Consider the following 15908-nt stretch of genomic DNA (forward strand, 5'->3'; position numbering starts at 1 on the left):
TGTTCATTCAACACACTCCTGCCCCCATGGTGAGATGGAAGAACCCTCTCACAAGTGAATTGAAAGGTCCACACCTATTATTAACACAAGGGTGAGGCTATGCTTGTGTCTTTCCAGATAATGTGCCAGCCTCCATTTGGATCCCAGCCCGGAACATCAGAATTGCCTGCAACGGAAAACCTCCCTCCTCAACCACCAACCCTGGAGATGGCAGCCCTGACCCTAGAGGAAGCAGCACACCTCTCAACCACTGAGAGACCGATCCAATGTCACAGACCACAAAAGCCACCAACCTTGGGAGACCTCGAACTCTCTCTTTGCAAACAGAGACATTAGGTAAGCTAAGTCCTCAATCAAGAGGAAAACCTTTGTCTGTGTTCCTTATTATGTGTGCCATCATTACTGCTAACTCCTGATTTTTGGACCCTGCACTGTTAAAGGCCTTGATAATTTTGTTACAAATCATATTTCTCTGGTTAAGTTAGCTGGTGCCCCACCTCCAAATGTTGCCAGGCGTGTCTCTGCAAACAAGGACCTATTGTTCCTTGCCCTTACCAACCTATAATAATAGAGATATGAAAAATAGGCTTGAGCACCGGTGTAAAGTCTTACAGAACAACCATACAATGGACCTGAGACAACGGCCTGACTGCCGGAGTCACAGGAAAAGCCTTATGATATGTACTCCTGTTGGCAGACTGTGAGACTGATGCCTAGAACTTACCACTCCCCAATCCCCATCATTACCCGAGATGGGATGACCCCTTAAGATGCTTTTGCATGGGCCAAAGTTTGATACATTGCCTCTCCCTCTGCCAGACCATACCAAGGGACTCACCCTTCGAGGGCTGGTAGTTTAATGATAGGTAAGATCCCAAAAGATGGAACAACCTAAGACAGGCACAGTCCATAATGCTGGGTGACCCTTGAGGTGGGGACAACAATGCCGAGGCAAAGAACCTTGACTCCCACTGGTTGGCCTGGAGTTGGCCCAGCCTGCTCTTGAGAGAACTTGCCATCTTGAAGGATGGGACCCACAATAAGTGATCAATCCCTTGCCTCCCAAGACATTCTACCTTTTCTAAATGCACAACAGAAAAATCAGCCACATACAGCCCCTGGACTGATATCAGTATGCTATATATTCTGAACTGTGCCTCACTCTTAAAAATGAAAAAATAGGGGGAGATGTTGTGGAAAATCTTGTGACTGATTTTGCCTTTTGCCTTACATACCTATCGTGCTGGAATGAAGTGCTTCCTGTTTCTTAATAGAGAAAAAACTATGTAAGCCACATGGTTTCCAGGAATCCGAAACGTAGAGAAACTGAAACTTATGCTAATAGGGCATCTGGCCTGCTAGATTGTAATAGGATACTAGTCTGCCATGCTAATAAGGGATCCCATATGCTGTGTTATGATTGGACTATTACCCTTATTTAAGCCCATACTTTCCTACAATAAAGCAGATCTATGTCACTGAACCTGGTCTCCTGTGTCTGAATGTGCCCTGAGGTCTGGACCAGACAACTGATCGGAGGAACTGAGAGAGCAAGAGAGTGACCATTGCCAGAGGAGAGCAGCCACAGCTGGTGACCATAACCATCTTCCTTATCTGGGATCCTAGAATGTATAAATAGACAAAGCAAACCAAGTACTTGTTCATCACTCTCTGCTTCTGGAGTGAAGATGATGTATGAACAGCTGCCTCCAGTTCCTGCCACCATGATTTTCCCATCATGAAAGATTGGAACCTATTCCTGAGATAGAGATAAACCCTTTATTCCTTTTGTGTTTGTCAGAGTATTTTCTCAAAGCTACAGGAAAATAATTTTTGATACTTGGAGTTGCAAGAATTTGAAAACAGCAAGGGGTAGTACATAAACAAAATAGAGGAACTGGGAATCTGTAGCAGTGAACTATTGCTGCTCTTGAAAATCCACTTTGTGACCTCAGATCTGGGGACTTACATCTTACTGTTTATATAAATATTAATGAAAAGAAGTTTCACAACTAATAGAAAAACTTTATTTATTAATTCTATCATGTCTCATAATTATTTAAAAGAAAACAAGAAAATGAGAATGTAAAAGACGTGAAAAGGATATGGGAATGGAGATATTTTACAAAATAGAAAAAATTAGAAAGCCTACACAAGTGTTGATGGTCTGTTTAGGTTTGTTACATATAAAGGATGAAACAAAAATAATATACGCATAATCTTAAAATTTCTGTGGTCATAGATTAGTCAACTAGTTTAAGGAACAAAATATAAATCTAGTCAATGTTTACCTGAGAATATTTGGTTCTTTACTAAGACTTATCTACATAGCACACTATAATTAAAAGTATCAGACTAGTAGAACTAACCTTGTTGTATGTTTAACAGCCATACTTTAAGGCCTATACTAATGTGGTCAGAGGGAGTAAAGGACAGTTTTTGCCCCTTGTCCTCCAAGGTTGATCAAATTCCAGGGGACTATGGAACATCTTTCAAAATGTCCTGTGACTGTGATGAGTCACCTGTACTCTTGTCCAGGGAGGACATGGAGACACCACCAGATGGAGTTGAACCAGATGGAGTCTACAAATATGAGGGTCAACTTAGAGGAAACATTTCATTCATGCTTCCAAGTGAAGCCAGACATGGTCGAACAGGACCTTTGACTTATCTTCACATAGATGGGACTGGTAAAAGAAAAGATTAGGGATCTCCTCCCAAGCCCATGTAACCCCTGAGGAACACATCCTCAAATACCTTCAGTGTAAAAATATTGACTTATTTTGGCAAACTCTGTGGTCTTAAACACCCAAAAGGAAAGTATAATCAAAGAGTAAAGTCATCAGAATACTTCTTTAACTGTTCAAGGGATTACACTTCTGAAACATTAGGCTTAAGTCTATATAAAAAGTTTTTTTTTATGATTCTCAACTCCAGTTCAAAGGGAATCCAAAACCCTCTTCTGACCTATGTGGCATTGCATGATATGGCTGCACTCACATATTTGCAGGCAATACACAAATATACATAAAATTAAAATAATAAAATATTTTTTAAAAGGTAGACAATTATTTCTCATTAATGATTTTGTTCTTAACCAGAAAGTGCTGCTCATATATAAGACTTGAAATCTTGGTTTCCAATACTGTAGTGCCCACCTGTAGCTAAGTGAGACAACCGTCTATTGTTCTAAAATGATGGATAAATTTGTTTTCTCCCCCTAACTAAAAGCCTTTGAGAGGGAACTGACACTTATTCTAACTACTCCAACAGCTATCAAAATACTTGAAAACAAATCTTGAATCCATCACTTTAGATTCCAGCCTTGGAAGACAAAAGAAAAATGAGAAAGAACCCAATAGAGAGATGCTTTTGGAAGCCCTTGTCAAGAAATTCCAATGGACTATCAGATGAACATATGAACATTTGAAAATTGCCATGTTCTGACTTTTTTCTATTTCCTTGTCTAGAACTTGTAATGCTAATTGCTCTTGCCTTTAATTCCCCTTCATATCTCCTATTTATGATTCAAGGACTTTCTTTTCCCCCTACAGATAAGAATTATGCAATTTTGGAATCTTTTAGATAGACCCACTGAAGGGGTACTCCAATTACCTCACCCTCTGCCCCTCTTCAGCATGGAAGATGCCAGAGAGGTCTGTGTCCTTACTCCCTATTGGCAATTTTGGTAACCCCTTCAGAGGATGGCATAAGAATAGGAGGTATGAATTGGGTAGGCAGTTAAGGTAAAAAGACCCCAAAGAAAAGTAGCCAGTTTCATGGCTAAAAGTCAAAATGTCCTTAGGCCTGTTATCAACATAATCTGTTCCAAAGGTCAAAAATGTCAATAGTATTTGGGAGCTTGTATCTAATCCTTAAAAGGTTTTAGGGTCACCTATTCAGAGGGGGGGATGTTGGAGTACCCAAAAGCCCCATAAAAATAAATAAATGAAAGAAGAAAGAAAAAGAAAAAGAAAAAAAGTGATGGGGAAATATGGGAGGTGTTGGAAGGGAAGGACTGGCCATGGATTTAATCAAAAACACCTTATATGCATGTATGAAATTCTCAATAAAGTTTTTGTAAAAGTTAAAAATGAATATTAATGATATTAAGACTCTTCTCTGATCTGTATCCCTATCTCTGACGACAGGGTGGATCATCCTCAGAATGAAGGCTAAACATGGACAGTGCATGATTTTTACACTTTTTGCATATTGCCTCCTCTAACAAAATGTAAAATCCATAAGCATGAGATTTTTGTGTTCATGCCTATGAGAGCAGCATTCACAGGGGATTTGGGGACTCTCAGTGCACTTGACGAATGAGGAGGATGGTTGAGAGAAATTTAATACAAAATAGATATTTTTTTTTTAGAAATAGGCAAAATGATGCCAAAAACCAAAGTCAAATCAAAGAGAGCTCCAATTTCTTTTTATTACTAAATTCTGAATTTCTTGAAAACAATCTCTTTTTTTTTCAAGTGAGGAGAGGAAATTTAATTTGAGACTAACGTGACTGACACCTGTAATCAAAGGAGTCAGACCCCTTGTTCATGATTTGGCGGGTTTTTCTCATCATGTGAGGAAAGCAAGCCAAAGGTACATAGCATACACACTGTGATTAGTAAGATAACAGAGGGAGGCAAAGGGAATAGAAACACAAATGTTATAGGAATGCAAAAGCCTTAGGCAAGAAAGATTTCAACCCAGGAATCTGATAGCTTTGGAAAACAAAGACTTCTATCCTGGATAAGCAAAAGGGGCAGGGGAAGATTCCTGTTCATGTCTCCATTTCTATCTCCAGGCTTTCCCTCCTCCAGAGTTCTTAATTACCATCACATTGTAAAAGCTTTTAGCATCTAATATGCACTTCTATTTATATAATATTGCCTCTTCATTGACAAATACCTTATGTTATTTAAGAGAAGCTTTAAGATGTTTTGGACAAATTACCTGGAATCTGATGGTCTCTCCTTGTTTTTGAAAAATTTAGTGAGTTTATTATCCAAGATTTTAACAGGATTGCTATGTTGGGTCCGAGGTTCAGGAATGATTGGAGACCAAACACCCAAATTCGAAATTTAGAAGATTTTATTGAAAAGTATTCCGATTCTTGAATGATCGGTCAGGCACAGACTCCAGGAGTCAATGAATGGAGTCTGGCCCCAACCAACAATGAGTGGGGTTTTTTGGGGGGTACTCTCAAAAAAGCCCACACAAACTGGGTGACCTTTGAATTGATTGGATAACTCTGAATTCCTTGTATGGGGGGAAATTTCATTGGTTATAGTCATGGTCAGCTGTGGGGACCTAAAGGCCCTGCCTTGCAGAGGTCCGAGAGGAAGTTACTAGGGTGTGGCCTGACTTGTTTTAAAAGTCTGAACAGATACTTACGCACTGCTGGGGAGTGCATGATCAGCATGTGACCATCCTTAAGATACACCCTCAGGGGGAAGGGGAGTTTCCAGATGCCTTTATAAGCTCTGTACCATCTTCAATAAAACGAGTTCCTGTGCATCTAGACTCCCCCTTGCACCTGAGTGTTCCCAGTACTGGGGTGGCAAGGGCTGGTGATTGGCACGCTTCCTCATCCCCACTAATCATTGCGCAGGGGTTGCAGGCTTGAACTCCCCGCAACTGGCACCCAGCATGGCGCTCAAAGGAAGATGAAAAAAAACAGATTGGGGCCAATCAAGAGTTTGGGGTAAGCAAGACCTGAAAGATGGGTAACACAACTAATAAGCCTGAGGACCTGGTGCTTAAAGCACTGAAAGATATGCTTAAAAGTAAGGTGTTGGATCTGTCAGATCCGGCAGCTGAAAAGGTTTGGGCAGAGCCATTCATTTGGCTCACTGGCTACTTGAGGCTAATGTTTTTACTGGGGATACATGGGAATGTGTGGAATGCCTAGCTCGACAAAGGGAGATTCAATTGGGGATTCATCCACCGCTGGAGTTCTACCCTACTATCTCAGCCTTAAAGGCATGCTTTTGGCCCGAGAGCCCTAAGTCCTCAGAACCACCTCCTGAAGAGCCTTCAGAAACCCTGGCATGGGAATCATGGGAATAGTTTGAGGAAGAACACAGAAATGCAACAGAAGTGAAACCAAAAGTGGCCAATGTAACAAGTGGCACCTCAGGCATACCCTGGCCAGCTTCAGAGCTTCCTGAGTCCCATGAAAACTATCCCCATTTTCAGGACCCATGGGTTCCTTTTTCAGATGGAGAGCAAAAATACAGGGAGATAAACAAAAATGATCCTGGGGATCGGCCACCCTCTTATCCTGGCCCCACTCAGGAGGCTTCTGTGAGGCCATGGGTGCAAGCATATCCTATTAATGTAAACCCAGGAGGTGCTCGCCCTGACTCCTGGTATCCCTGGGAGGTGAAGGATTTAAAGTAATTTAAAAAGGCGGTGGCTGAGGATGGCCCAGGATCAGCTTGGGTAGATACTCTATTCCAGGGCTTGGCTCATCAGCAGTGTACTACGAAGAATTGGCTGGACCTCGCCAAAGCAGTCCTTCCTAGCCCTATATATATTAAATGGTGTGCCCTCTTTAAGGAGGAATGCAGGATCCAGGCTGAGAGGAATGCAAGTGCCAATCCACCAGTCCCCATTACTTTTGGGATATTGTCTGGTTCAAGTGACCATTATGCCACAGGGGAGCAACAGTCAGGCATTCCAGCCCCATATAAGGTCATAGTATTAAATTCTTGGAGAAAATTGGACGAGGGACCTACTGAATCCCCCCTTGCAGGGGTTAATCAAAAGCCTGGTGAACCCCTCTATGAGTTTATAGACAGAGTAGAGAAGAGCTTAAAACAAAAATTACCCCCAAGCCCATTGAGGGAGCAATTCACTAAACTCCTGGTATGGGATGGAATGGATGCTGATCACAAGATAGCCTGTGCTGGCCTGAAGGACAGGTCCCTGGGACAATGGATAATTGCCTCCAAGGAGGTGGGAACCAAGAAGGGGCAAACCAAAGCCATGGCTGCTGTCTTACAGATGCAAACAGAGGCTCTGATCTGTGCCCTAACCCAGGCACTTAGTTCACTTAATCTGTGACAGCAGGTAACAATGGGGCCTAGAGGAATAGAAGGCCCATGTTTTGGCTGTGGCCAGATTGGCCATATTAAAAGAAATTGTCCTTAGCAAGAGAACTGGCCTAAGCCTGGAGATGGGGTAACAAAAGACCCCCATGTATGCCCTGTCCCCGGTGTTGCAAAGGGTTCCAATGGCAGAAGGATTATAAATCCAGATTTGATATTGAAGGAAAGCCTTTAAACTAAGTAGGGGGCAGCCTCCAGCCGTGTTAACAAAAGGGGTACTTCCCCATGATCGGCTACATTTACAATGCCCTGGAAGAGGGATTGGGAGAAGAGAAAAACCTATGGTGAATTGGACAGTCCCTATTATCCCTGGTGTAAGGCCCAAGATGGATCTTGAAATACATGGCAGGAGGTTTTGCTGCCTCGTGGACACGGGGGCTGATAGGACCATTCTTAGAAAGGAGGAGGTCCCATCACGATGGCACCTAGTTTCTGGGTGCCAATCCTAGGCATGGGAGGATACACCCCATCAGAGGCAACTCCAGAATGGCTCACCTGGCAGGATGCAGATGGAGCTAAAGGGGAGGTGCGACCCCTGGTGGCAGCAGGGTTATCCACCAACCTCATAGGACAAGATATTTTGGGGGATGTACAGCCCTGCATAACCACTAACAGCAAGGCCTTTTATGATGACCTTTTGGATCTTGAAGAGTCTGATAGGCTTCAGGGTTATCTGCCAACCTCATAGGACAAGATATTTTGGGGGACTCACAGGCCTGCATATCCACTGATAACAAGGCCTTTTATGATGACCTTTTAGACCTTGAAAAGTCTGATAGGCTTCCCGAGTCAGCAACTCAGGGGTTGTCTCTCCATATCAATTATAGAGGGGACCCAAAGAAAGAGCATTGGGTTCACCCCCAATTCTAGGGTCCACTGCCCCTCAGGTTCTGGCTATCTGCTGGTCCCCTGAGTTGCCGGTATGGGTGGAGCAGTTGCCATTGCCTGAGACAAAGCTGCAGGCTTTAAAGGAAATCGAGCAGAACAATTATGGTTGGGCCACATCCGGCTTTCTATAAGTCCATGGAACACACCTGTCTTTGTTATTAAGAAACCCTCTGGCAAATGAAGAATGTTGCAAGTCCTTGGACCCCTGGTATTCCCTCAGATTTATTTCTTATAGACATTAAAGATTGTTTTTTTTTTCTATCCCTTTACAACCCCAAGATTGTGAAAAATTTGCTTCCTCTGTGCCTTCCACCAACTTTAAAATGCCTGATGAGAGGTATGAATGGACTGTTTTACCCCAAGGTATGGCCAATAGCCCAGCATTCTGCCAAAGCTATGTGAAGACCCTTTTGGGGCCTGCTCACTTGCTGCCACATGCCACTGTGTACATTTATATGGATGATATAATCTTGGGAGCTCCAAGCCCCCAACAATTAGAAGAGTTATATAAGGTTACTCAGAAATGTCTACAGACAGGCGGACTCCATGTATCCACTGATAAAATACAAACTATTGCTCCCTTTAAAGTTCTGGGAACCACACTCTCTTTGGAAGGAGTAAGCCCTTTAAAACCACAACTGGCTGTCAAGCCCACCATAACCCTGACAGAGCTACAAAAATTATTAGGAGAAATTAATTGGCTACAAGCCTGGATGCCTTTTTCCCACTGAGACTTTAAGATCATTGTTTCAGTTGCCAGTATGGAAACAGCCTTCAGAGCTAATTCACCTGGCTCCTCAACACCTGGACATCTTACATGAGGTCCAGGATGCCCTGGACTGAGCCCAACTTGCCCGGTACACGCCTAGTAAAGATCTTGAGTTATGGGTACTCTCTGGTGAGACCGTGATGACATCTTTCCTTACGCAGGACGAGAAGACCCTTCAATGTGTGCATGCCTCTCTGGGAGGTGTACCACGGGTTTATACACCCATGAATCAATTGACTGACCTGATTGAGAAAGGACATGATGTAGCTCTGAGACATTATGGCATAGACCCTCTTAAAATTGTTATCCCCTATCAGCTTAGGGATTTTGAATGGCTCTGCAGACATAATAACCGAGTGGCCATAGCCTTGGAAGGGTTCCTGGGAATTTGGACTGTCATTATGGCCCTCATAAATGGGTGGCCTCCTTTCATGCCCTCTGTTCGGATGCTCCCCGGCTCTTTGTCAGGGATCCCTTAGTGAAAGCCTACAATGTTTTCACTGATGGGGGCAGATTTGGAGCTGCAGTGGTAGTATACCCAGGGGCAGATAAGAAACCAAAAAGATATGTCCACACTTGTGATGTCTCAGCTCAGTTCAAGGAACTCATGGTCATTGCTTTAGCATTAACAAAGGTAAATTAGGCCATGAATTTGTTTTCTGACAGTGTGTATGTAGTCAATCTTCTTCCAGGGCTATTAGGTTCTCATATCCAGTTGGATGGGAACCCCATTACTCCCTTGATGATTCAGACTCGTACACTCCTTAAAGAGAGAGAAGCCCCTATATTCTTACAGCATCTTAGGGGGCTCCAAAGATTGCTTGGGCTTTTATCCCAAGGCACTGCAGAGGCAGATAAGATGGCTTCCACCCAGGTCCTGTCAGCAGGCCTGAATGAAGCTCAGGGGTTACATAACCTCACTCATATAAAGTGGTGGGGACTCCATAAGAGATTTCCTCAAGCTCCCATCAAGGACCTTAAAAAGATTGTACATACCTGTAAGTCTTGTCAACCCTTTCTACAGGTACTGCCTCTGCAACAGCCAGGGGTAAACCTCAGGTGACTCAAGCCCAATTCCTTGTGACAAACGGAAGTCACACACCATGCTCCTTTTGGAAAGCTTAAGTATATTTTTGTGTCCATTGACACATTCTCACATGCCTGTTGGGCTACCACTCATACAGGAGAGAAGTCTAAACATGCTCAGTCTCATTTTCTCAAGTGCTTTGCTATGTTGGGATTGCCCCAAAGAATTAAAACTGATAATGGACCATGTTTTGTGAGTAAAAATTTACAAGATTTCTTTTCACTTTGGGGAATTCAACACAATACAGGAATTCCCTACAATCCCCAAGGTTAAGCTATTGTAGAAGGCAACCATCGAAACCTAAAAATTCAATGACAAAAAAAGGGGGAATAAGCCCCCACCAATAGTTGGGTATGGCCTTATTCACTATTAATGTTCTTAATTTTCAAAAAACCAGTTGGAATCCCGGTTTCAGAAACATTGGAGATGACAGGAGCAGAGACCTGAGGTACAGGTAAGATGGAAGGACCCCATTACAGGACAGTGGAGAGGCCCAGATCCATTGTTAACCATGGGTTGAGGCTTTGGGTGTGTCTACCCTACAGGAGATTCAAACCCCATATGGGTGCCTGTGAAAAACCTTAAGTGGGTAGGCCAGGATCTGACTGACTAGCATACCATCTGAGGTGAAGGACCCAGTTCCTTGGCTTCATTGCCAGTCAGCTTCTTTGCCTTTTAGACAACTGGCTGATTGGCTGAAAGGTACATGGTCTCATAAGTATTTCAACTTGTCCTACACTATGACTTGCTTTGTTTCTCATGACAATGCTTGTCTTTAAGTGTCTTTACCAGATAATTCAGCAACAGAGGACCCTTGGAACTGCCACAGCCCACCTCCTTATGATTATGGACTCCCCTAGGAATATACCCCCACCGGTTGACCACGCTTGGCTAACCGAGTTAGGCAGAGACTAAGACCGTCACAGGCTGGCATTACCCATGTGGCTGCCCTTAATCATGATGTGTTTTTAGCCAAGGATGGGTAAGATGTCCCATGACAAGCACTCCTAAGACAGGACATGTACATGGCCAGGTGCATGGTCCAATGACAGGCAAGCCTTGGTCAGAGGTGACACAACCTAAGACAGGCAAAAATGCATAAGATTAGAGGAAGGAGATAGCCATCTCTCCTCAGGGAGCCATCTATGAGATGGGTAACCCGTGAAATAAAGTCAGTCTGACCTTATAAAATAAAAATAAAAGGGGGAGATGTGGGGACCTGAAGGCCCCACTTTGCAGAGGTCCAAGAGGAAGTAACTAGGGTGCGGCCTGACTTGTTTTAAAAGTCTGAACAGATACTTCCGCACTGCTGAGGAGTGCATGATCAGTGCGTGATCATCCTTAAGATACACCCTCAAGGGGGAGGGGGTTGCCAGATGCCTTTATAAGCTCTGTAATCCCTGCACTAAAATGAGTTCCTGCTTGACTAGACTCCCCATTGCACCTGAGTGTTCCTAGTACTGGGGGCAGCAAGGGCTGGTGAAGAGCGCGCTTACTCACCCCCAGTCATCATTGTGTGGGGGTCACAGGCTCGAACCCCCCACAGTCAGCTGCCTGGAATGTCTCAATTTTTCCTTTTACGGTAGGGTGCCCCTATTGGCACTGTATGCCCTTTTATGGTCAGGAATTTCAGTTGGTTTCAGCAAGGCTTATCTGGGCTTGCCTAATCTTAGCCTGCAGTATGAGGCAAAGGAGATTTACAGTTTCTAGGATCAGAGACTTAAGGCTGTCAAGATGGAGGCTGCTAAAAAATCAAGCCAGTGTGACCTGGATCCTTCAGCTAACAGAACCATGACTACTGGTTCTGTTAGTGAGGCTAGCCAGGGACTTTCCAGGTATTTTAGAAAGACTCATTTTTCCTTTTTCTGGTCTTTACTCTCTTTAGTACTTGCCTTACATTTTTCTAACTATGCAAAAATTGATTTGCATAAAAATAAGACAAATTCTTTGCTTTCCGATGGTTCTGGCATCTCTATTCTCAGGGATAAGTTTACTGGCAGATCTAAGGAAATTTCTAGATCCCAGTTCAGAAGGAAACTGGACATTTTTGGGGGGGGGTCTTTACTTTAAAACTAATTAATTTTTACCTTTTATTTTTATTGCTTTAGAATAGGTCACACAATTTGTCCATGGGGAATTGGGATGCAGATTTCTGGCTTCTTCCATGCTGAACAGGAACAGAGAATGTGGCAATTTTTATACCCCTTCGGTGAGTCTATCTAAAAGTCTCCCAATTGCATAAATTTTAACTGCAAGGAAAAAAGAAAGTCCTTGACCAAGGCCCAGAGATGTGAAGGAGAAGTAAAGGCAAAACTATTTAGCATTATACGTTCTAGACAGGGAACCAGAAAAAATCAGAACAAGGAAAATTTAAAATGTCCAAATAAAAGCCCATTAGAATTTCCTGATGAGGGCTTCCAAGAGCACGCATGTATTAGGTTCCTCCTTGTATTTCTTTTGGCAGCTAAGGCTGTACTCAAGAGTGACGAATTCAGCATTTGTTTTCAGGCACTTTGATAGATTTTAGAGTGGCTAGAATCTGTCTTCTAGATAGGGAGAGAAAATAAATTTAGCCATCATTTTAGAACAATGGTGGGTTGTCTCCCTTAGCCTCAGGTGAACACTATGGTGTTGGAGATCAAGATTTAAAGTCTTATACCAGAGCGCCATTTTCTTGTTAAGAACAAAATCACTACTGAGAAATAATTGTCTAGATAACATTTTACTTGCACTTAAGTCTAATGTCTGGGAAAGGCAATCCATTGGACTCTTAAATATACTGATCACTATAATTTTTAGTTATTTTTTCCTTTTGGGTGTTTACAACCAGGCATTTGGTAAAAATAAACTAATTTACTTTTACTTTAAGGTTGGTTGAGAATCTGGTCCACAGGGGACACATGGGCTTGGAAGGAACCCCTGGCTCCTTAGGCCTTTCACCAGTTCCATCTACATGAAGATAAGTCAAGGGGTTCTGCTTGACCAGTGCTTGGCTTGGAAGCAGGCAGGAAATGTTTCCTCTGTGTTGATCCTCCTCATTGCAGACTGGACACTGGTATGAGTCCCTCTGGTGGGGTCTCTACAAGCTCCCTGAACAGGTGACTCATCACAGTCACAGGACATATCAAGAGATTCCCATAGTTCCCTGGGACACTTTCAACCTTCTAGGGCCAAGAACAAAACTTTCCCTTAAGCCCCTTTGTCCAGATAGGCTTTCAAGTACAGCTATTAACCATCCAAGAAGGTCACTTGAGCAGCCTGTTATCTTTAATTATTGTGTAATATATAGATAAGTCTTGAACAAAACCCAAACATTCACATAAAAATTGACTGGAAGAGATTTTCCATCATAGGTTAACTAGGCACAGCCCAGGAAAGGGACCTTAAAATAAGAATTTTCCAAGTCTGTCTCAATTAGAAAACAATGTTTAAATGAAAACAGTGAAGATTAGGAGACCATAGTCACTTCAGACAGAATTTCTTGAAACTCCCAGCGTGGCAGCAATAATGTGTAGAACAAACTGGATTTGCCGAAATTCATCACAACTGGTTAATAAAACAGAAAGAATGAGAATTTCAAGAACAGTTTTAATTTTCTTGATTAAAATTCTAGTTGTGTCTTCTAATTTCATTTTTTGTACAAAGACCACACATACACAAACATGAACATACATTCATTTCTCTGGATTCTTGTTGCAAAAGCCTTTTTTTTTTCTTTTTTAATTTGGAAAAACACATCTGCCCATTGTTTCGTGAGGAGACAGTCAGCTAGAAGCTGTGCACATTTCTATTCCCAAATTCAAAACCTCTGGTCACACCTTAGAGCTCAATGGCTTTATCATTCATAGCTACAAGCTGTTCTTCCTGTCCAAGCTTGAGGCTTATGCTGGAATAACCACTAGCTTACAGAGAAGGGTGGTCTGAATCACTTCACTGGGAGGAGAGGCCAGTCCTGCACACTTCTCACCTCTGGCTTATTCCGTCCTAATGCCTAACTTTCACAACCCTGAAACCATCACAACTCTTAAAGCAAAAACACAAGAAGCTCTCTAATTTGAGGTTTCCCGTTACTCTAACCACCCCATTTGTCCTGCTATTTGCAATCACAGATGTTCTAATATACTGTGTTGTAACGTCCTAGCTAGATGGTCCTCGGTGGGCTTCAGGCAGTGCAAATATTAACTAAGTGAGAAAGACACTTCAGAATTCAGTAAGAGTAATGAAAAAAGATCACAAAAGAGGGTTGCAGATGGTTATTTGGGCTCTGTGCCTCTAAGACATGAAATCATCTTACAGATTTAAAAAGAAAACAGTTAAGTATGAATCCAGGATTAAGACTGATGCACCTTCACTCAGTGAACACTGTACTGTATCAGTTCAGAAAACTGGGACGGTGCAGATGCTCCAAGTCCCCTGCTCCTGATCTGCAGAGCTCCAGACCCAGCTCATGCCTCCTCAAAGCATTCCTTGTTTTAAAATTTTTCTGAGACAATGTCTAATGTATCCAAGGATGGCCTTGAACTGGCTATATAGCCAAGAGATGCATGGAACTCCTGATCCTCCTGCATCCAATGCTTGATTGCTGGGATTCATGGTCTGAGATGCCATCTTGAAAGATATTTTGTTCTAGCTCATTATCCATTAATGATAGAAGTCTAATTACTACAGTAATCATAGGAATCAGAGGTTGAAATTACAAGAAAGCCCTTTATCACAAATCTGACAGGTCTAATAGTTGTATATTTAGATAATATCTGCTGTAATTTATATTCATATTAAAAATAGTTATATAATGAGACCCAGCTCTCATTATATTGGGTACTCTCTTCTGGTACTTTAACTGGAGAAGGAGGTAGGTTAGAAACAGAGAAGAGAAAGAAACAAAGTTTAGATGGTATGAAAAAACAGAAATGCATTATCTTAAAAACTGACTGAAAAATACACATACACTGTCTGAACATGAGTGTATGTCTATAGCTGAAGGTATATAGCAAGAAACACAGTGTCAGAGAGGAGAAACCTCCCTTCAAGTTGTTGGTCAAGGTGTTCTAAGAGTCTCCCAACATAACACAGGCTATTTGACGGTAAAACCCTATTGCTGGTGACAGGGCATACTTCAGACACAGGATATCAAGCAGTGGAGCTGGAACTGACCTGGAAACTTCTCCAACTATCTCTCATAGTTCTGTAGGATACAATGCAAGCTGCTAAGGGAGAAAATCAATCAGTGCCCCAACCCAGCTTTAAAGCCTAATAACAATAACCAGACTGACATAACAAACTTAATTGGAGTAGTAGTAGCACTTTTTTTTTTAATTTTTAAAAATTATTTATTTAATAACAACATACTTAGAAGAAGCATATCATTACAACACAATTGACATATTCAATAACGGTTTCCTGAGGTAGGATGCATCTCTTTCAAAATTGGCTGTAATTTTTAGGTTTACAGTTGAATTATTACAGTTATACAATATTGTACTCAGTATAAACCCTATAAGACATAAATTAAATGACGTTTTAACCTTTAAAAAAGATCTCCATTTCATTATTAAAATACACAGTTTCATACAGAAAAATTCTTTTTCAGTGCAATTGACACTGGATGTTTGCATATGCATTTCTAATCTCTAAATATCTGATTATTATTAGTCACAGTTGGTTACTTTCTGAGATTCTAGGCATCTGAGCATGGATATAAAGTCATCAGGTAGATTTCAATGGTAATGTTTTTCACATCTACTAATTATTAAGAGGTAAATTTTTATGGTTTGAAGAATTATTTTTTTTTTTAATTTTTACAAATGATTTATTTAATAACAACATACTTAGAAGAAGCATATCATTACAACACAATTGACATATTCAATAACGGTTTCCTGAGGTAGGATGCATCTCTTTCAAAATTGGCTGTAAATTTTTAGGTTTACAGTTGAATTATTACAGTTATACAATATTGTACTCAGTATAAACCCTATAAGACATAAAATTAAATGAGGTTTTAAACTTTGAAAAAGATCTCCATTTCATTATTAAAATACACAGTTTCATA

General features: G+C 41.7%; 1 protein-coding gene across 1 annotated transcript in view; it reads right to left on the bottom strand.

Annotated features, from left to right (window-relative positions):
- Nucleotides 1-13323: 13323 nt before the first annotated feature.
- The window catches only part of LOC103729810 (killer cell lectin-like receptor 5), a 29562-nt gene continuing 26977 nt past the window's right edge, over nt 13324-15908 (bottom strand). Inside the window, exon 7 of the mRNA XM_008827884.1 lies at nt 13324-13402. Within this exon, the coding sequence (XP_008826106.1) occupies nt 13324-13402 (79 nt within the window). The remainder of the gene's footprint in view (nt 13403-15908) is intronic.

The sequence above is a fragment of the Nannospalax galili genome, unplaced genomic scaffold, assembly GCF_000622305.1.
Source record: "Nannospalax galili isolate Female #2095 unplaced genomic scaffold, S.galili_v1.0 scaffold1313, whole genome shotgun sequence".
Classification (NCBI taxonomy): domain Eukaryota; kingdom Metazoa; phylum Chordata; class Mammalia; order Rodentia; family Spalacidae; genus Nannospalax; species Nannospalax galili.